Here is a 23298-nt window from a genome sequence, read left to right as displayed (position 1 = left end):
CCAATTATTTACCTGTTTTGAGGAGTATTCGTAGAAGATCCAATGCAAAGATATATCAAATGTGCAAAACACATTAAGTGTGAGTTTAACTACTCATTCATTCTTTCATTCAGTCATTCACACATAATTTCCTTCTGAATTTCCCCCAAAGCATCTCCATAGTTGGAACTCTTTTTAAAGCTTGTAGTTAATTTTCTGTACACCCAGGTCTATATGATTCAAAAAATAGCTTGTTTTCTCTGTGGTTGTGCCATGGTTTTGGAAATGAAAACCACTTGGTTTGTGGTTTAAGAAAGAATTTGCCCTGCTGACATAGCCCTCAGGTGGTAAGAAGGGTATCTGGGCATTGATGCTCAGATATATGGGTACTGGTTTATTTTGGTGGGGCTGAGAGGGAAACTGGTGTAGGCAGGTGAGGCAATGTAGGAGTGCGGGGCAAAGAGGGGCTTGAACTGGCCCTGTGGGTGCAAGGTAGGGGAGGGTAAGAGACGCGGGTTGATGCCCACTGTGACCTGATGCACAATACCTGCTGGGTGAGAGATGCCATAGGTGGGCTGGAGGATGGGACGCGAGGCCCCAGGGGAAGCCAGGAGATGGGCCATTGGTGGAGCTGTAACCAGTGGGCCAGATGGAGGATAGGACAATAAAGTAGGCTGTGAGTGTGGATGGGCACCAAGGTGAGGGTGAGGGCCTGCAGTGTGGTTTGGGCTGCCGTGGGACAGGGTGAATGTGTGTCCATGTATGGTCGGAGGGATATAGGCTTGTGGTCTCCGGGGTGCAAAACTGGCGTTCCATTCCTGGTGGCAGGATCCGAAATGCTGCACCTTTAAAAGAGAAAAGTAATGGATTCAACAAATTCAGTTTCAGCAGCACAGAGTTCATTCATCACAGAGCCACTAGATGATGCTGTTTTCATTCGTTCTTGCTTCTGTGCCACTCATCTGACCAAGTTTTCACCACCTCATCTTTGTCCATGTATAACACTGGATATGCCCCCCCCAATGCCCCCTCCCCCCACCCAATTTTTTTTTTTGAAAGGCTCCTTGTTTAAACATAATACATAAGCAAAGTATTTGAATATGTGCAGAAATGAGCTTCTGATACTATGCTACATACATGCTGCATCACGGCACCAGCGTAAATGATGTCATCGCTTGTTCTCCTGCTTCACCTGTTTAACAGTCAACCTTTCATCTTTAGTAAGTGCAAATAGAGCATGGTACACACAAAACATGACATCTTCAGTTCAGTGCCCGTTAGTAAATAAAGGTGTGAATCACAACCATCATTTAGTGATGTGGGAGAGAAGCATGAGACGCATGAGTGTGTAGACCTGTCAGGATAACTACCTTTACTTTGTAATTATTGAAAATGTTGTCAGTGTAAGACCATTTTATGCCACTGACATAATGATAATAGCTTAACAATGCAAGTCCACACTTTCTCCCATTTTTGTGGGAAAAACATTAAAATATATTAAATAAATAAATAAAATAAAATAAAACCGCAATTAAAACAATACATAAAATGGACTCTCGAACTGTTAACAAAGCTGCATTTAAATAAATAAATCGGCTTCAAACAGTCAACATACTGACTGACATGTTTGAGTTGAAGGGATCTCCTTTCTCATCTGCCTAAAACCAAATGGCCTTATCCTACACCCAGTGTAAAGTGTCATCGCTAGTTTCCAACCGATGCGGTTATCATTTCATGCTCACTGATGTTTTTTAGTAGCATGATTAATTTCTCTCATCTGTGCTCCATGGGCGTGCTAGTCTTAAAACGAGGTGTGGTCAGGCACAGCGTTCCCTTTCTTTCACCTGGTTCACTGCCCAGCCTTTGTGTGTGTACGTGTGTGCGTGTCTGTGGAGGAGTTGCCTGAGTTCTGCCTACAGGGAATCTAAGATATAGAGTAAACGAGAGGACAGACGGAGCATGACTGAATTTACAGCAAAGAGTGTCTCAGCAAACTGATTTGTACTCATTTACCTCAAATGCAATTGGAAAAACAAACACAACATGCTTTAAAACACTGTGACCACATCTGATAATTGTACCAAAAGCCTGCTGTTTATTCTGGTATTAAGGTAGCTAAAATGTTGGCGACTTTATGTAAATTAGCACACAATGAGCCATATCAAGGACCGGAGTTAATCACAGCAAACCTACCTAAGTGTCAGCTGGTTTAATGCGTGTTCTGTTCCTCTGTAATTACGACTCATATACAACCATAAGCAACAGGTTTGTCATCGTGTCCCTCAGCTGTCTGTACTCAAGGTTCTTGAAATGGTGCAATATCTCCATCTGACGGACATATACCATTCATGCAGGTACAATACAATTACACAAAGAGCTCTAGTATACTATATACTGCATTTCAAGATGTTAAAACCCCAGCTGAATTGAGAAATTGACTAAACTGGGCTATCAAAACATAATTTGTAAATAAATAGTTAAGAAGCTAAATGTCTTTCTTCATGCATCTCATCTGTAAAATAAAGACGTATGTACAGTTTAATGGCACTGATAAAATTTACAGTTAAGAGAAATTGACACAGCTCCAATAACTACTTTCAGCTGTAATACCGCATTCACACCGGGCGAGACCAGACGCCACAAATTCGGACCCAATTTGAGGACCTCCTGTCCCGTTCACGCGCGCACATGTAAACAATAAAAAAAAAAAAACAAAAAACAAAAAACAAAACTCAGCTGCCCCTGCTGTGGGGCTGCTCCTTGCTCTTCCCCCCAAAACTCTGTTATAATTGTGTTTAGAAACCAGTCACCATTTGTTTTATTATACATCTGTGTAGTTAATAAATAAAATAATCTTCATGGATGATTCGCTCGCGCATGCACGTGAAAAACAACAACAACAAAAAAACTCCGCTCCCCCTGCTGTGGGGCTGCAGCTCGCTCTTCCCCCAAACTCTGTTATAATTGTGAAATAAAGGACAAAAAGGGACATAAGTCCTGCTCACAGGCTGGCTACCAGAGACAGGACATGTTCACCTCCAACTCAGTCAAACTCCAGACATCTCCACCTCACTACATATCCAGTCCCTGATTGGTCATCGCGGCACAACAAGACGAAAAAGTTCAGATTTTTCAACTGGGGGAGGAGGGAAACGCAACGCGGCGTGACGCAATATCGCGTCAGAAACACGCTAATCACTCAAATCGCTTCACTCGCGTTGCTTCAATCGCGACCACTGCGTCACGCTGCGAGGCTTGGCGCCACAACGCCTCCTTCCATAGGGATTACATGGCAACCTGTCGCTGCTGTCACTCGCGTCGCGCCCAGTGTGAACACAGCATAAGAGTAATATTGAAGAGTCACAATAACTGTGACGATTTACAGGTAAAAAGTAGTTTTATATGTTTCAAGTTTCTTTATGTGAAAAAATTTGAATGCAAGGTTGAAAGTTATTGCTATAATTTGTGGTTATGATTGACTGGAAAATTAACCAAAGGATAAACCCCAAATGAGAAAATAATCAATAGGTTGTTTAAAACTCATTCAATCAATTTATCAGAAAAAATCCAGAGATTTTTCTAGACCGGAGAACAAGGGCACTACACTTTACTTTTGGTGTGCACCTTCTTACTTAAATACTAATGTAGCCTTAAACTATTCTCACAAACAATGTGTTTGTAGCATTGAGAGTTGTGTGTAGTGTGTGCTACGTCAAATGCCACTGAACCCCGCAAGCATGCAGCAGGCACATTACGTGCATCTCCAATGTTGATTTTTCAGCAAACAATTCTGAGCATCGGTGGTACAGTATGATGGTTATAGGGTGTTGTGTAATTCTCTGTATTATTGCTATGCATGTATGTTACTGTGTACGCTAACCTGCCCAAAGCCTATAGCCTGTTGTTGCTGGAATGCAGGGTTGATCTTCTGAGGCCGGTTGAGGAGTGGAGTGGAGTGGTGATGCTGTCGCCCACGAATCCCTCGCCCTTTGGACTGGCATGAAGACTCTAAAGCTGATTGAGGAGATAATTTAAACATTGAGGAAGGGAGAACAGAATAAAGAGAGCACTGCAAAAAAAGTGGTGCCTAAAAACAAGATAAAAAAAACTAAATCTGAGGGAAATTGCTGCATGGACAGATAATTTCACTTGACATGATCATGTCTTGAATTAAAATTGGTAAATCTAGAAATAAGCACGTCGAAACAGTGTAGAATGAGAAATTATCTAACACTTCTAAATATAAGTTTTTTAAGGTTATAAGGTGTTTTTTATCTTGGTAAGAAGCAAATAATTTGCAGTCTTAGGGTATAAAACATTTTAAATTACACAAATAGCTTGGCATCCCCTTCATACAACAATTTCAGCATGACCATAAAAATTATGCGACTGGAAAACGATGCTAACTACGGTGCATCCGGAAAGTACTCACAGCGCTTCACTTTTTCCATTTTATGTTACAGCCTTATTCCAAAATAGATTAAATTAATTTTTCCCCCAACATTCTACACACAATACCCTATAATGACAATGGGAAAAAAGTTTTATTGAGATTTTTTATAAATTTATTTAAAAAACAAACAAAAAAGTAAGAAATTACAAGTACATAAATATTCACAACCTTTGCCATGAAGCTCAAAATTGAGCTCAGGTGCCTCCTGTTTCCACTGATCATCCTTGAGATGTTTCTGTAGCTTAACTGGAGTCCACCTGGGGTAAATTCAGTTGATTGGACATGATTTGGAAAGACACATATCTGTCTACATATAAGGCCCCACAATTGCCAGTGCATGTCAGAGCACAAACAAAGCATGAAGTCAAAGGAATTGTCTGTAGACCTCTGAGACAGGATTGTCTTGAGGCACAAATCTGGGGAACGGTACAGAAACATTTGAGGCTGTAACTGCTGCCAAAGGCGCATCAACAAAGTATTGATCAGAGAGCGTGAATATTTCTGCACAGTGAGGAAAATAAGTATTTGAACACCCTGCAGTTTTGCAAGTTCTCCCACTTAGAAATCATGGAGGGGTCTGAAATTTTCATCTTAGGTGCATGTCCACTGTGAGAGACATAATCTTAAAAAAAAAAAAAAAAAAATCCGGAAATCACAATGTATGATTTTTTAATAATGCATTTGTATGTTACTGCTGCAAATAAGTATTTGAACACCTACCAACCAGCAAGAATTCTGGCTCACACAGACCTGTTAATTTTTCTTTAAGAAGCCCTCTTATTCTGCACTCTACCTGTATTAATTGCACCTGTTTGAACTTGTTACCTGTATAAAAGACACCTGTTCACACAATCAATCACACTCCAACCTGTCCACCATAGCCAAGACCAAAGAGCTGTCTAAGGACACCAGGGACAAAACTGTAGACCTGCACAAGGCCGGGATGGACTACAGGACAACGGGGAAGCAGCTTGGTAGAAGACAACAACTGTTATGATTATTTATTAGAAAGTGGAAGAAACACAAGATGACTGTCAATCTCCCTTGGTCCGGGATTCCATGCAAGATCTCACTTTGTGGGGTAAGGATGATTCTGAGAAAGCTCAGAAATACATAGGAGGACCTGGTCAATGACCTGAAGAGAGCTGGGACCACAGTCACAAAGATTACATTAGTAACACATGATGCTGTCATGGTTTAAAATCTTGCAGGACAGCAAGGTCCCCCTGCTCAAGCCAGCACATGTCCAGGCTTGTTTGAAGTTCACCAGTGACAATCTGAATGATCCAGAGGAGGAATGGGAGAAGGTCATGTGGTCAGAAGAGACCAGAATAGAGCTTTTTGGAATCAACTCCACTTACCATGTTTACAGGATGAGAACAACCCCAAGAAAACCATCCCAATCATGAAGCATGGGGGTGGAAACATCATATTCTGGGGGTGATCTTCTGCAAAGGGGACAGGACGACTGCACTGTATTGAAGGGAGGATGAATGGGGTCATGTATTGCGAGATTTTGGCAAACAACCTCCTCCCCTCAGTAAAAGCATTGAAGATGGGTCATGGCCAGGTCTTCCAGCATGACAATGACCCCAAACACACAACCAGGGAACTCAGGAGGGGCTCTGTAAGAAGCATTTCAAGGTCCTGGAGTGGCCTGGCCAGTCTCCAGACCTGAACTCAATAGAAAATCTTTGGAGGGAGCTGAAACTCCAAACCTGAAAGATCTAGAGAAGATCTGTATGGAGGAGTGGACCAAAATCCCTGCTGCAGTGTGTGCAAACCTGGTGAATAAATACAGGAAACGTTTGACCTCTGTAATTGCAAACAAAGGCTACTGCGCCAAATATTAACACTGATTTTCACATGTGATCAAATACTTATTTGCAGCAGTAACATACAAATAAATTATTAAGAGATCATACACTGTGATTTCCGAATTTTTCTTTTTTTTTTTTTTAGATTATGTCTCCTACAGTGGACATGCACCTAAGATGAAAATTTCAGATCCCTCCATGATTTCTAAGTGGGAGAACTTGCAAAAATTGCAGGGTGTTCAAATACTTATTTTCCTCACTGTACATGTGATTTCTTAGTTTTTTTTATTTTTAATAAATTTGCCAAGGAAAAAAACCCCAAAGAACTTTTTTCATGTTTCAATGAATGTACTCCATTTTGGAATAAGGCTGTAACATAACAAAATGTGGAAAAAGTGAAGCTAATACTTTTCGGATACACCGTACAACTGCCTCATTGTCTGAGTAACATAAATGGCTATATTTGCAGCAGCAGGATACTCTGTAAACCTGTCAGTGATCTCAGCTGCTTGATCAGATCCCAGGCATTAAATATAGTGGCATCTGTCCTCTGAACATGATCTGGATGAATATAAATAGACATGTTTGGGAGACCTGGGAGAAGCTGGTAACCAAGCTTGTTCATCGAGCTTATAGCAGGGTCAAAGCATCAATTATAAATAAAATAGCACTAGAAGAGCAAACTGTGCCCTTTCATGTGGGGCTTTAGTTACGACAATTTGAGTATATGAGGGGATGAACCACTGACATGAAAAGCACACAGGTCTGTATGATTTTGTCAGCAGTAACAATTAATGTTGTGCTCCAAAGCATCATTAAAATCAAATTAAACTATGAAAAGAAATGGCAACTACAGCTACAGTACCAAAGGCCAACATAAATCATGCGTTAACTGTAACTTAACTGAACAAAGCATTTGTGAAACATTTGTTTATGAAAGCCAGGAAATGCATCATGTCTTTTTTGGCTGATATTCAGGACCTTAACTCTTTTATGGGAATTACACATTAATGTTGCTTTAGAAAAACAGAGAGGAAGGAGAGGAATTACCAGATTTCCAGATATCTTATATAAACTACTTGCAGTGTAGCAGACATTGTTACATCAATACAGCCCAACTGACGACTGGTCACACTTAAGAAAATATTACTACCAGAGGTACTGATATTTACCAGAGGTGGGAAAAAGTCACCATCAAGTCACTCAAGTCATGAATCAGAAAGTCCCAAGTCAAGTCTCAAGTCATAATGACCAGTGGTGGGCACAGCTAATCACAAAGTTGGCTTTGATAACCATTTTTCTTGACGCTAAACCAATAAACTGCACAAAAAAAAAATTCTCTTTATTACAGACAACTGATAACTTTTAGTACTGATTCGGATGCAGCCACATCGGATTACACTGTCAGCTTCTGATAAACCAGCTTCACTTTAAGTGCTGCAGGGGCTGCTGGGTAAATCCAAGGATCACAAACAAAAAGAACGCACGAAAAATGAATGAATAAAAAATAAAACCCCAAACACTGTCATCTTTCAAAAGCAGTAAAACACAGTATTAGAAGTCACAGTTTATCTCGGTATTATATACGAGGTCTGTCCGTAAAGTATAGGTCCTTTTTATTTTTTTCAAAAACTATATGGATTTCATTCATATGTTTTTATGTCAGACATGCTTGAACCCTCGTGCGCATGCGTGAGTTTTTCCACGCCTGTCGGTGACGTCATTCGCCTGTGAGCACTCCTTGTGGGAGGAGTCGTCCAGCCCCTCGTCGGAATTCCTTTGTCTGAGAAGTTGCTGAGAGACTGGCGCTTTGTTTGATCAAAATTTTTTCTAAACCTGTGAGACACATCGAAGTGGACATGTTCGAAAAATTAAGCTGGTCTTCAGTGAAAATTTTAACAGCTGATGAGAGATTTTGAGGTGATTCTGTTGCTTTAAGGACTTTTCACGGTGCGAGACGTCGCGCAGCGCTCTCAGGCAGCGTCATCAGCCTGTTTCAAGCTTAAAACCTCCACATTTCAGGCTCTGTTGATCCAGGACGTCGTGAGAGAACAGAGAAGTTTCAGAAGAAGTCGGTTTCAGCATTTTATCCGGATATTCCACTGTTAAAGGAGATTTTTTTAATGAAAGACGTGCGGGCGGATTGCAGCGTCGGCTCGCAGCCGCCGCGACGCTCCGTCACAGGAAAAACACCTCTGTTGGAAGCCTTGAGGACAAGTTGGAACATCTCCAGCTGATAAACAATTTCTCATATACTCACTCCACTGAAAGCCATCAAAAGCCAACTGGATTTTAACAAATGGTTATCAACACGGAGGTGTTTTTCCTGTGCCGCCGCACCGCGTCGGCTGCGTCCCGACGCGCGGACCCGTCCGCACGTCTTTCATTAAAAAAATCTCCTTTAACAGTGGAATATCCGGATAAAATGCTGAAACCGACTTCTTCTGAAACGTCTCTGTTCTCTCACGACGTCCTGGATCAATAGAGCCTGAAATGTGGAGGTTTTAAGCTTGAAACAGGCTGACGACGGCGCCTGAGAGCGCTGCACGATGTCTCGCACCGTGAAAAGTCCTTAAAGCGACAGAATCACCTCAAAATCTCTCATCAGCTGTTAAAATTTTCACTGAAAACCAGCTTAATTTTTCGAACCATGTCCACTTCGATGTGTCTCACAGGATTAGAAAAAATTTTGATCAAACAAAGCGCCAGTCTCTCAGCAACTTCTCAGACAAAGGAACTCCGACGAGGGGCTGGACGACTCCTCCCACAAGGAGTGCTCACAGGCGAATGACGTCACCGACAGGCGTGGAAAAACTCACGCATGCGCACGAGGGTTCAAGCATGTCTGACGTAAAAACATATGAATGAAATCCATATAGTTTTTGAAAAAAATAAAAAGGACCTATACTTTACGGACAGCCCTCATACACTGTCATTTACGAACTAAAAGCTGCTGCTTTTTCACATGCTTTGAACCCTGCAGCTTAAACAACTGAAATACGCCCATTAATGCATTGACTGGCAGAGTAAAAGACACGTAGTAAATATAAATTCTTACCTGTTGGTTTCAGTGGGATTCATGAAGAAAATAATCCACATAAAGCGTCCCAATTACCCAAAAAGGTGTCTAACACAGTGAAGAGAAGTCCCTCTGTAACACAGCGGTGCTGTGAGATCTCCTCTTTCCCACCAAGTCTTGGCGATTAAATTATCCAGTCAGCCACAAAGAAATAAAACAAAATAATGTTAAAATTAGTCCATTTTGTTTGTGTCGAGTGGACAGTAACAGTGTAACGTCCAAAGTGAACCTGAACTACACTATGCACAATGCTCCCTGCGGCGACCGGCCAATCACGTCTTGCGCTTAATGATGACGTCATCAGCAAGCGACAGCCAGTCTGCCACAAACCACTGATCTACACACGACAGGGATTAAAATGTTTGATTTTAGAGTTTACAAATGTTTTTGACTGTTAAATTTTGCTCACTTCACCAGAAAAAAAAGTGTTAGCGGACTGAAAGTTATTGGAACTAAATTTATCAGAAGATAATTGTTCCACTGATGGTTTTTAAACTGATATGAAAAGCTAATCCCCCAACAAAAACATTAGCTTCGATAATTATCGGTTATTGGATTAGCTGAACAGTGCCCACCACTGATAATGACCACCAATTGTTTGCAAGATGACTTGAGACTTGACTTGGGACTTGAAGACTGATGACGTGAGAATGACCTGACAGTGACTTTGTCCCACCCCTGGTATTTACAGTATTTGCTTACCTACAGGACACCTGGTAATTCCTGGAAAACTTTAATTTCTGAAGAGTGCAGACACACAGATACGTCAAGAAAGGGAATGTCAAAGCCAGTTTTGCACCAACAGAACTAAAATATTACTTTCAGGGGCATTCTGAACACTTTATACAGTTACTTCGGAAAGTTCAATGTGACATTCACAGCACGCTTCATGTACTGTGAATTAAAGTCATGTAAGTTTTAAAGCAAGTAAGACTGGTTCACCAGTCGAACCATGATATTTGTTGTCAACTTTTTAAGTCCAATATGCATTTATAGTTGTGTTCAAAATAATAGCAGTGTGCTTAAAAAGTGAATAAAACTCAAAATCCTTAAAACAGCTTTTATTTCCATACACGCAAATGCATTGGGAACACTGCACATTGTATTTCAAATCAAAACGTGAAGAAAATGCGCACGAAGGTTCAAGGTTGGCTCATGCAAGCACACGTGATTCAAATCCATCAGGTTTTTGAAAAAAATGAAAAGGTCGGATACTTTTCTAACAGACCTCGTACATAACAGGGATCGTCGATCAGTTCGAATATATCACGATACTTGAAGAGTATATCATAGTATACTGCTTTGTTCTGAAGAAATACCATAACATCTTTTATACTGATAGATCACACATTTGAATGAAGATGGACTTATTATTATTATTTATTTATTTTTTTTATTTAGAAGAAACCTTAATTGGAATTATTTGTAAGTACAAGGACAGCTCTTTTAAGAAGAAAAAAAAAGACGATTTTCTTTTATAAATGTAGTAAAAAAAGTTTAAATCAAATCAAGTCAATTTTATTTATATAGCGCCAAATCACAACAAACACTGGCCCCAAGGCACTTTATATTGTAAGGCAAAGCCATACAAGAATTACGGAAAAACCACAACGGTCAAAACGACCCCCTGTGAGCAAACACTTGGCGACAGTGGGAAGGAAAAACTCCCTTTTAACAGGAAGAAACCTCCAGCAGAACCATGATCAGGGAGGGGCAGTCTTCTGCTGGGACTGGTTGGGGCTGAGTGAGAGAACCAGGAAAAAGACATGCTGTGGAGGGGAGCAGAGATCAATCACTAATGATTAAATGCAGAGTGGTGCATACAGAGCAAAAAGAGAAAGAAACACTCAGTGCATCATGGGAACCCCCCAGCAGTCTAAGTCTATAGCAGCATAACTAAGGGATGGTTCAGGGTCACCTGATCCAGCCCTAACTATAAGCTTTAGCAAAAAGGAAAGTTTTAAGCCTAATCTTAAAAGTAGAGAGGGTGTCTGTCTCCCTGATCCGAATTGGGAGCTGGTTCCACAGGAGAGGAGCCTGAAAGCTGAAGGCTCTGCCTCCCATTCTACTCTTACAAACCCTAGGAACTACAAGTAAGCCTGCAGTCTGAGAGCGAAGCGCTCTATTGGGGTGATATGGTACTATGAGGTCCCTAAGATAAGATGGGACCTGATTATTCAAAACCTTATAAGTAAGAAGAAGAATTTTAAATTCTATTCTAGAATTAACAGGAAGCCAATGAAGAGAGGCCAATATGGGTGAGATATGCTCTCTCCTTCTAGTTCCCGTTAGTACTCTAGCTGCAGCATTTTGAATTAACTGAAGGCTTTTCAGGGAATGTTTAGGACAACCTGATAATAATGAATTACAATAGTCCAGCCTAGAGGAAATAAATGCATGAATTAGTTTTTCAGCATCACTCTGAGACAAGACCTTTCTAATTTTAGAGATACTGCGTAAATGCAAAAAAGCAGTCCTACATATTTGTTTAATATGCGCTGTGAATGACATATCCTGATCAAAAATGACTCCAAGATTTCTCACAGTATTACTAGAGGTCAGGGTAATGCCATCCAGAGTAAGGATCTGGTTAGACACCATGTTTCTAAGATTTGTGGGGCCAAGTACAATAACTTCAGTTTTATCTGAGTTTAAAAGCAGGAAATTAGAGGTCATCCATGTCTTTATGTCTGTAAGACAATCCTGCAGTTTAGCTAATTGGTGTGTGTCCTCTGGCTTCATGGATAGATAAAGCTGGGTATCATCTGCGTAACAATGAAAATTTAAGCAATGCCGTCTAATAATACTGCCTAAGGGAAGCATGTATAAAGTGAATAAAATTGGTCCTAGCACAGAACCTTGTGGAACTCCATAATTAACCTTAGTCTGGGAAGAAGATTACCCATTTACATGAACAAATTGTAATCTATTAGATAAATATGATTCAAACCACCGCAGCGCAGTGCCTTTAATACCTATGACATGCTCTAATCTCTGTAATAAAATTTTATGGTCAACAGTATCAAAAGCAGCACTGAGGTCTAACAGAACAAGCACAGAGATGAGTCCACTGTCTGAGGCCGTAAGAAGATCATTTGTAACCTTCACTAATGCTGTTTCTGTACTATGATGAATTCTAAACCCTGACTGAAACTCTTCAAATAGACCATTCCTCTGCAGATGATCAGTTAGCTGTTTTACAACTACCCTTTCAAGAATTTTTGAGAGAAAAGGAAGGTTGGAGATTGGCCTATAATTAGCTAAGATAGCTGGGTCAAGTGATGGCTTTTTAAGTAATGGTTTAATTACTGCCACCTTAAAAGCCTGTGGTACATAGCCAACTAATAAAGATAGATTGATCATATTTAAGATCGAAGCATTAAATAATGGTAGGGCTTCCTTGAGCAGCCTGGTAGGAATGGGGTCTAATAGACATGTTGATGGTTTGGATGAAGTAACTAATGAAAATAACTCAGACAGAACAATCTGAGAGAAAGAGTCTAACCAAATACCGGCATCACTGAAAGCAGCCAAAGATAACGATACGTCTTTGGGATGGTTATGAGTAATTTTTTCTCTAATAGTTAAAATTTTATTAGCAAAGAAAGTCATGAAGTCATTACTAGTTAAAGTTAAAGGAATACTCGGCTCAATAGAGCTCTGACTCTTTGTCAGCCTGGCTACAGTGCTGAAAAGAAACCTGGGGTTGTTCTTATTTTCTTCAATTAGTGATGAGTAGTAAGATGTCCTAGCTTTACGGAGGGCTTTTTTATAGAGCAACAGACTCTTTTTCCAGGCTAAGTGAAGATCTTCTAAATTAGTGAGATGCCATTTCCTCTTCAACTTACGGGTTATCTGCTTTAAGCTGCGAGTTTGTGAGTTATACCACGGAGTCAGGCACTTCTGATTTAAAGCTCTCTTTCTCAGAGGAGCTACAGCATCCAAAGTTGTCTTCAATGAGGATGTAAAACTATTGACGAGATACTCTAGCTCACTTACAGAGTTTAGGTAGCTACTCTGCACTGTGTTGGTATATGGCATTAGAGAACATAAAGAAGGAATCATATCCTTAAACCTAGCTACAGCACTTTCTGAAAGACTTCTAGTGTAATGAAACTTATTCCCCACTGCTGGGTAGTCCATCAGAGTAAATGTAAATGTTATTAAGAAATGATCAGACAGAAGGGAGTTTTCAGGGAATACTGTTAAGTCTTCAATTTCCATACCATAAGTCAGAACAAGATCTAAGATATGATTAAAGTGGTGGGTGGACTCATTTACATTTTGAGCAAAGCCAATTGAGTCTAATAATAGATTAAATGCAGTGTTGAGGCTGTCATTCTCAGCATCTGTGTGGATGTTAAAATCGCCCACTATAATTATCTTATCTGAGCTAAGCACTAAGTCAGACAAAAAGTCTGAAAATTCATAGAGAAACTCACAGTAACGACCAGGAGGACAATAGATAACAACAAATAAAACTGGTTTTTGGGACTTCAAATTTGGATGGACAAGACTAAGAGTCAAGCTTTCAAATGAATTAAAGCTCTGTCTGGGTTTTTGATTAATTAATAAGCTGGAATGGAAGATTGCTGCTAATCCTCCGCCTCGGCCCGTGCTACGAGCATTCTGGCAGTTAGTGTGACTCGGGGGTGTTGACTCATTTAAACTAACATATTCATCCTGCTGTAACCAGGTTTCTGTAAGGCAGAATAAATCAATATGCTGATCAATTATTATATCATTTACTAACAGGGACTTAGAAGAGAGAGACTTAATGTTTAATAGACCACATTTAAATGTTTTAGTCTGTGGTGCAGTTGAAGGTGCTATATTATTTTTTCTTTTTGAATTTTAATGCTTAAATAGATTTTTGCTGGTTATTGGTGGTCTGGGAGCAGGCACCGTCTCTACGGGGATGGGGTAATGAGGGGATGGCAGGGGGCGAGAAGCTGCAGAGAGGTGTGTAAGACTACAACTCTGCTTCCTGGTCCCAACCCTGGATAGTCACGGTTTGGAGGATTTAAGAAAATTGGCCAGATTTCTAGAAATGAGAGCTGCTCCATCCAAAGTGGGATGGATGCCGTCTCTCCTAACAAGACCAGGTTTTCCCCAGAAGCTTTGCCAATTATCTATGAAGCCCACCTCATTTTTTGGACACCACTCAGACAGCCAGCAGTTCAAGGAGAACATGCGGCTAAACATGTCACTCCCGGTCCGATTGGGGAGGGGCCCAGAGAAAACTACAGAGTCCGACATTGTTTGTGCAAAGTTACACACCGATTCAATGTTAATTTTAGTGACCTCCGATTGGCGTAACCGGGTGTCATTACTGCCGACGTGAATTACAATCTTACCAAATTTACACTTAGCCTTAGCCAGCAGTTTCAAATTTCCTTCAATGTCGCCTGCTCTGGCCCCTGGAAGACAACTGAATATGGCTGCTGGTGTCGCTAACTTCACATTTCTCAAAACAGAGTCGCCAATAACCAGAGTTTGATCCTCGGCGGGTGTGTCGCCGAGTGGGGAAAAACGGTTAGAAATGTGAACGGGTTGGCGGTGTACACGGGGCTTCTGTTTAGGGCTACGCTTCCTCCTCACAGTCACCCAGTCGGCCTGCTTTCCCGGCTGCTCGGGATCTGCCAGAGGGAAACTAACGGTGGCTAAGCTACCTTGGTCCGCACCGACTACAGGGGCCTGGCTAGCTGTAGAATTTTCCACGGTGCGGAGCCGAGTCTCCAATTTGCCCTGCCTGGCCTCCAAAGCTACGAATAAGCTACACTTATTACAAGTACCATTACTGCTAAAGGAGGCCGAGGAATAACTAAACATTTCACACCCAGAGCAGAAAAGTGCAGGAGAGACAGGAGAAGCCGCCATGCTAAACCGGCTAAGAGCTAGTAGCTGCGCTAAGCTAGCGGATTCCTAAAAACACACAAAGTGAATAATGTGTAAATAATTTAGAGGTGATTCAGCAGAGGGAGTGCTTTAGTTAAGGCACGTGAAGATTACACTGTGAAGCAAATCGTTATCTAGTTAACTAGATCAATCTAACTGCGCAGATTAAACAGCTAACAGATACAGCAAAACACCGCTGTGCTCCGGAACAGGAAGTGATACAATACCGCAGTGAGAGCCAACCACCAGTAGAGGCAAGCAAGGCAATTACAATGTTTGTTCACCTCACATATGATCATCTGTTCAGTGGTTTAAGGAAGTAGTCTGCGCTTGTGACAAAAACATTAATTAGCTCTTAGCCTCTGACGGCTAAAACAGCAGTGTTTGTGCTGTAAATATATAAACGATACACCGGGTTGTCAAACGATTCATTGTGTGTTACGTTCATCTCACATATGATCTTCTGTTCAGTGGCTGAAAGAAGCAGTTTACTTGCATTTTGTGCCCTTATAGGGAGATTAATTAGCTCGTGGTCTGTGCTGCTTAACACGGTGTGTGCCTTATAAATGAATAATATGGAGATTGAATCCATTTTGCTTCTTCTTGCACGAAGTGATAAATATGACATATAGTCCGGAAAATACGGTATAAGGATTTTGAGCACTTTTTTAAACACACTGCTATTATTTTGAACACAAGTGTATGTAGTTTTGTCTATACATTGCTAAATGTTGCTCAATACACCAAGTTTTTATGAAGTGTCAGAGACTTTAAAGTTCAACTTTTATCTACAGGGTATCCGGAAATTATTCACAGAGTTTCACTTTTCCACATTTTGTTATATTACAGCCTTATTCCAAAGTGGAGTAAATTCTTTTTTTTCCCTTCAAACCTCCCAACACCGCATAATGATGACATGAAAAAAAAGTTTTTGGTTTTTTTTGGGGGGAGGAATTTATTGGGGGGGGGCTAAGAAATCACATGTACATAAGTATTCACGACCTTTGCTCAAGACTGTGTTGATGCACCTTTGGCAGCAATTACAGCCTCAAGTCTTCTTGAATATGATGCCACGAGCTTGGCACATCTATCTTTGGGCAGTTTTGTCCATTCCTCTTTGCAACACCTCTCAAGCTCCATCAGGCTGGAGTGGAAGTGTCGTTGCACAGCCATTTTCAGATATCGCCAGAGATGTTCAACTGAATTCAGGTCTGGCCTCTGGATGGGCCACTCAAGGACATTCACAGAGTTTTCCTGAAGCCACTCCGTTGAAATCTTGGCTGTGTGCTTAGGGTCATTGTCCTGCTGAAAGGTGAACCGTCCCCCCAGTATGAGGTCAAGAGAGCTCTGGAGCAGGTTTTCATCCAGGATGTCTCTGTGCATTGCTGCATTCATCTTTCCCTCAATCCTGAATAGTCTCTCAGTTCCTGCAGCTGAAAAACAACCCCACAGCATGATGATGCCAACACCATGCTTCACTGTAGGGATGGGGTTTTTTCCTTCAAAAATGATGCCTGGCATTCACTAAAAGAGTTCAATCTTTGTCTCATCAGAATTTTGTTTTCTCATCTTCAGGTACTTTAGGCAAACTCCAAGAGGGCTATCATGTGTTTTTTAGTAAAGAGTGGCCTCCATCTGGCCACTCTACCATACAAGCCTGTTTGCTGGGTTGCAGCAGAGATGGCTGGCCTTCTGGAAGGTTCTCCTCTCTCCACAGATGAATGTTGGAGCTCTGACAGTGCGACCATTGGGTTCTGGGTCACCTCCCTGACTAACAATCGCTCAGTTTAGATGGGCATCCAGCTGTAGGAAGAGTCCTGGTGGATCCGAACTTCTTCCATTTATAGATGATGGAGGCCACTGTGCTCATTGGGACCTTCAAAGCAGCAGAAATGTTTGTCCTCTTCCCCAGATTCGTGCCTTGAGACAATCCTGTCTCAGAAGTCTATATACAATTCTTTTGACTTCATGCTTGGTTTGTGCTCTGACATGCACTGACAACTGTGGGACCTTATATGCAGACAGGTGTGTGCTTTTCCAAGTCATGACCAATCAACTAAATTTACCCCAGGTGGACTCCAGTTAAGCTGTAGAAACATCTCAAGGATGATCAGTAGAAACAGGATGCACCTGAGCTTAATTTTGAGGTTCATGGTAAAGGCTGTGAATACTTATGTACGTGTGATTTTTTTAGTGGTTGTTTTTTTAAAAAAATTTTAATAGGTTTGCAAAAATCTCCGAAAAAAAAAAACTTTTTTTTTTTTTTTTTTTACATTGTCATTATGGGATATTGTGTGTAGAATTTTGAGGGAATTTTATTTCATCCATTTTGGAATGAGGCTGTAATTAACAAAATGTGGAAAATGTGAAGCGCTGTGAATACTTTCTGGATGCACGCTATAAGGACTCAGACCTATTTAATCCATAGTTCAGAAGTATTCCATTTCCAATGTGCTACAACAATGTTGCTTTAACTCTCTGAATTTTACCACTTTGAGGACAGTTTCAGTTGTTCACCTTAGCTGTAGGTATCTTACATATCACCAGTAACACCGCTGTCAAACCTTGATGATTTAGCCAGCGTATGGCAACCGTAAAAACACTGGTGTATGTCTAATAAGTTATGGGTAGGTTTTATATAAGTTAAGAGCACGTTGAAGCATGCTGATATATGTTGTAATACGCAGAGTATCTCCAAAAATTTTGGGCATACACAATACTTCCGACACATGCAGACCATAAGTTGTAGGTAAGTTATGTGATTGTTGGCACACATTTCTTCTGTTAGTCATGAGTAGAAATATGTCCATTAATACTGTCCACTGTTTGGCTGAAAGCTACAGTCCTCACGCAAACAGACTGTTTCAAATATTAAAATGATTCACAGGCAGGGGGACTGATCAGACGGGGCCTGGGGGACCAATCAGGCTGCGACACCGGCGCTTTATGCCACAATGAGACAATTAACTTATTTTAAAAGTTGAGGCACAGCGCTTAATTCATTAATGTCAGCGGTTATCACAGCCATCTCTTCAGCATTCTAAATATGAAAATAAATTTTATGATCCACCAAGACAAAAATAAAATAAAGCAATGTAAAATTACAGTTTGCCTCCGTGTGAAGCCACACGACAACGTACGCATGCTCAATGACGTGCTCGTCAATATTTATGTGTTACACCTGCAAAACAGAAGTGTTCTGCCAGTGGTAGAAATGCAAACCAAGCCAGACTTAACTGTTCCGACCTGCACCACACCATGCAGTACCGACTCGGACCGCACGGTGGAAATGGGGCTGTCAGCATACGTTGATTCAATCGTCCAGGTGTGACAGCTGCATAATTTCTTAGATGTACGCCTGTGTATACCAGTATTTTTAATGCGGGCGGCATACACTGGCTAAATCGTCAAGATGTGACAGGGCCCTAACAGACTGTTTATCCATGGAACCTTCATGCTTTTCTTTCAGACCGCCTACTCTTGAATGTGGACGAGAAGTGATTTAGAAACTAAAATGGCACTCCCTGTTGTGAAACAACAGAACAGTTTGTTAACAGATTCCTACATCCTTAAACAGTTCCTGCAGTGCAAAAGGGCCTGAAATACACAGCTGGATCCAAAGGAAGAAATGTTGACAGCAAACAAATATCAACTCTGCAGGTCAGAGCGGATATCTCGGATATCTCAGAGCAGGTTACCCATAATCACCTGTGAGAACCTCTGTGGTTTACTAAAACAGCATAATTCCAGGCCATGTGACCTGTGGAGCAGACAGCACCCATGGTGACTAGATATTGCTGCAAGCATCTTATATTTTTAGATGGATAACACAATCAGTCCCATAAAAATTAAGTGAGGGAGAACTATTGCACTCACATCTCCTTTAGTCAAACAATTTAAATTTAGGCATCACTTATTGGTCACCGTCACCTCCTGCAGCTTGATAACCAAATTATACTCTACATTCATGTTCATATCTCTGACTATCAAGACCATAATTTGTAAACTCACACACTTAGTAGATAATAAACACACTACATGAATTTGGAAGTTGTCTTTACCCGTGTTGCCAGGTCTTTGCCGAATGGCAGAGTTGTTTTTGTTCTGCACCCTCATTGGAGGCACCACAACGGTACGGACGGTTGGCTTGTTGGGTTCAGTCTCTGGAGCAACACATGCAACACGGGGCTCACAGTTCTGGTTGGGGTCTGCAATGTAGCATCGATCTGTGAAAGGACTTCTGCTTTGACCAGAGGCATCTGAGCCTGGCGAGCTATCAACGGTGTCACACCCACTCTCCTGTTCATCGTCTGACATACTGCAATCATTGAAAAACCAGGTTACACGTTGCAGCTTGTGCTTTGTGGGAACTAAATTCAAACCTGTGTATGAGGTTTGTGTCAGAATGTATCCCAGCCATACCTGTTTGGGTGTTTGCAAGGGGAGCTGCTGGACTGGGCAGAGGCTGATGAGGTGGTGCTGAGCGTGCTGTCTGGACTGCTGAGTGAACATACTCTCTCCATACTAACAGTGCTTTGACATGCCTCACAATCTGCACTACCTTTACACCTGCATACGCAGAGAAAGGCTTTAAAAAAGTACACCAATTTCTACAAATCACAATATGTAAAACTACTTTCAAAACATTCTTAGCAAAAACCTGAAGCTTAACACCCACTCCCTTATCGAGTGCGTCTGTTCATTCTCCTCATCGTCACTGCTGATACTGATCACGCTGACAGTTGGGCTACCAAAGTCAGAGATCACCATGGCCTGCCGCTGTTCCTGAGACTCCAAAAGCTCCTCATAGGGTTGCTCCGCCTTGCAGAAACTATCACGCTCTTCCCGCACTTGGCTTTTCCCATGCTGCTTTCCAGCAACTTGGCCATCCTCTGGACAACTGGCTTCTTCTGCCACATTCTTTGCTGTGTCAGCCATCTTTGGAGACTGGCATACTGAATTTTGGATGGTTGTATTTTGGGAAAGGATGTTGCCCCTACAGAACAAAAACAGCACCAGACTGAGCAAACAAATGCATGACATGTATTTATGTCTGTTATAATGTGGGAAACACACATGTATCATACCTGTTAGCACAGGGTTTGGCTCGCTTGTTGGCACCTGGCTGAGGCCATACCACATGTGCAATGCCAATGTTGATTGGCTGGTGGGCAGACACAGTCATTTGGTTGGTTAGCAAAGGCTGAGGGTGGGCAATCATGGAGCTGTAATGGTTACCATGGGAACGTAATTTCCTGCAAACAGAAACAAGAATATTGCAAATTGAGCCAAAAGCCTTCTTAACACCATTACTGACAAAACAGTCTCAGTTGCTGGTCCCAAAGCACATGTATGATTAATCAATCATTAATATTCAGAGGACATAGTATACAGCATCAGAACAGCTCAGCCCCTCCCCAAGGGTGTGCTTACAAATTGTGACCATGAACAAAAATTAGAACTGTCACACATTGGTTTTAAAAAATAATGCATAATACAGTATTGCGTTAAAATCAAACAACTTACCCCCACTCGCCCAATCTTTGTGAGCCCGACACTGTGTCAGATGCCAAAGTGGTTGGTGGTGGGGGCACCTGCTGCCAAGTGGGCACCAAGATTTGTTGGGCACGGTTGGACCAAGTCTGTTGAAAAGTACAGAGACTCTTCCATCAGCTTATATAAAATGTGAAACTTGAAACTTCAAAGCAAGTGTGTTATATGCTTGTCATGTAAATATCTTTGTTTTATGGCCAACAAAAGTAAACTAAGTTTCAGTAACAAAATTTAATTCATTTACTGATTAAAATGTTTGCATACTCAAGGTGCTAAAATGGATTTTACAAATCTTATCTTCTATTCTTCGACCTCTAACCAGCCAGCATTTTCCACTCCCAGTTCCTTACTTGCGTGATGATCCCAGGTCTAATTTGTATGGGCTGGATGGGGGGTGCTTGGGTGACCAGAGGCACGGAAGCCTCCATGCATACTGAGTAGCCACCTGGTTTAGCTGTGCTGGCAGGGATCCCTACAGGGATGACAGGCAGTAAAATAGGTTAAGGGACCACAAACATGAACAAGACAAATTCATGACAGTCAAGCTTTATATGTCCTACCTTGAATGGCTGGGGGACAAAGAATGAGTGCTTGTTGAAATGAATCACTGCATCCAAACTGACCACTTCCAGTTTGCAATGGTATCCCAGTGTGCATCACTGAAGGGGCTGATGGTGCTAACCCCTGAAATAGATTACATAGTGTTACAATTGAATTGGTTTTTCTCCGGAATAAAATAACTGACAGTTGCATTAAAAAGCCAGTAGATGGCGACATCTGTGTCAGGAGTAGTCTTTCAAACACAGGGTACAAGGATGTGTTTCATGAACTACAGAATTAAATCTCTTTTTCAAAGGAAAAATATCAGGTTTCATATTATATTTATGTTTAATGTACAGTTCATGATGGCTTTTTCACCTTTATTGAAGACAATAGACAAGGGAACAGCACAGCACAACACTGACCTCCAAATCCAATCTGGGATATTATTCTTACCTGTTCTGCACCCTGAAGCCCTCAATCACCATCCTGTGCTATATCTGCACATAACTATATTGTGCAAGGTTAACCTGCTCCATAGGAAATAAATTTGTAGGTACTGCTACATAAGCATTCACTTTTTTTTTGCAACCCAACTGCATTTATCACATGAAAAAATTACACAATCATTTGATGTCACATATGACCTGGCAGCTACATCCTGATAACTACTTTGGCATATCTTGGCTTCACGACGTGATAATAAGCTTTGTAAGACAAGCCATCACTAAATATTCTGAACTCACAATTTCACCCCACCCACCCCGGAGATAAAGAAGGAATAATGAAAAAAATGTCTCTCTTCATGGATCAGAGACAATTACTCATTCTTCCCCTGTGCTTGGATAGATATACATCTTGTAAAACACCTTGCTACAAGTTTCAAGATTCTCAATTCATCCCCAGCATGCCAATTTAAGAAAAAATATTTAAAGTAATTCACATTACAAAAATTTCAATGTACATAAGGATCCACTCCCTTTTCTTCCTCAGTAACAACACTGATTTGCGCTGTTGTCATGACCTCACCAACATGATGCGATCATGTTGCCATGACAGCAGTGCTTAGAGACAATCAGATGGGTAAGTCAGCATTCACACAAATTCAACACATGAAAAGAACTTATCTTTAGGTTCACACACAATCTTTGCAAATGAAGTTCCATAGAACAATACATCCATTATTACCCAAGGCCAAAATATGGCGATCGGGTACTGTGAAAACTTTGCATTCATTTGTCCAACCGTCCGTCTGTCTGTGCTCAGCATAAGTCCAGTCTTATTACTGCCAGGGTTGTCAAATACACAGGGAACATTCTTGGGACACAGACCTTGGACAAGTTCAAAGATGGGCAACCTTGACCTATTCTAAGGGGTCAAAAGGTCACATTCTTTCGAAACACTCTTTCATTGATTACATGCTCATATGGCTGAGGATATTTTAGCATTACGCTATATATAATAACCTACGCTATCTCTGGTTATTGCATCATTTTTATCTTTTGGGCACCTACCAGGTTAGAATCCATACCTGTTATTCTCAACAGTGTGCACCTGAAACCAGATGACACTGCTCAAAATCCTTACAATACCTTTTATTTCCATATATGCAAATGCATTGGAAGACTGCACATTCTATTCCAAATCAATTAAAAAATTTATCAAATTTATTATTACTTAAGAAAAAGAAATAAGATTGATCTTTCCTGTGAATCACTGAACTATTACTTAGCTGTATAACCATTGTTTCTAAGAACTGCTTCACATATGTGTTGCATGGATTTGACCAACTTCTTGCACCTGTGAACAAGTATTCCAGCCCAAGACGATTGGACTAGATTCCACAGTTCCTCCACATTTCTTGCTTTTACTTCAGAAACATAATTTTTAATGTTACTCCACAAGTTTTCTATTGGATTAAGGTCCTGGTATTGGGCTGGCCACTCAATAACCTTAAACTTGTTTGTCTGGAACTAAGA

At 41.1% G+C, this 23298-nt stretch overlaps 1 protein-coding gene across 2 annotated transcripts in view; it reads right to left on the bottom strand.

The window, feature by feature from the left end:
* Positions 1–233: 233 nt before the first annotated feature.
* Positions 234–23298, bottom strand: part of hipk3b (homeodomain interacting protein kinase 3b) — a 161318-nt gene continuing 138253 nt past the window's right edge. Inside the window, exons 8-16 of one of the 2 annotated variants that reach the window (XM_034188818.1) lie at positions 21340–21463; positions 21130–21251; positions 20753–20868; positions 20314–20481; positions 19905–20246; positions 19649–19795; positions 19288–19544; positions 3860–3993; positions 234–824 (exon numbers count right to left, since the gene is read on the bottom strand). In XM_034188818.1, the coding sequence (XP_034044709.1) occupies positions 354–824; positions 3860–3993; positions 19288–19544; positions 19649–19795; positions 19905–20246; positions 20314–20481; positions 20753–20868; positions 21130–21251; positions 21340–21463 (1881 nt within the window). In that variant the 3' untranslated portion in view covers positions 234–353. The remainder of the gene's footprint in view (positions 825–3859; positions 3994–19287; positions 19545–19648; positions 19796–19904; positions 20247–20313; positions 20482–20752; positions 20869–21129; positions 21252–21339; positions 21464–23298) is intronic. The other variant, XM_034188828.1, reaches the window with a different exon arrangement.

This window comes from Thalassophryne amazonica, chromosome 2, assembly GCF_902500255.1.
Source record: "Thalassophryne amazonica chromosome 2, fThaAma1.1, whole genome shotgun sequence".
Taxonomy (NCBI): domain Eukaryota; kingdom Metazoa; phylum Chordata; class Actinopteri; order Batrachoidiformes; family Batrachoididae; genus Thalassophryne; species Thalassophryne amazonica.
Note: the sequence above shows the minus strand (reverse complement) of the source record. Positions and strands in the feature narration are given on the sequence as shown.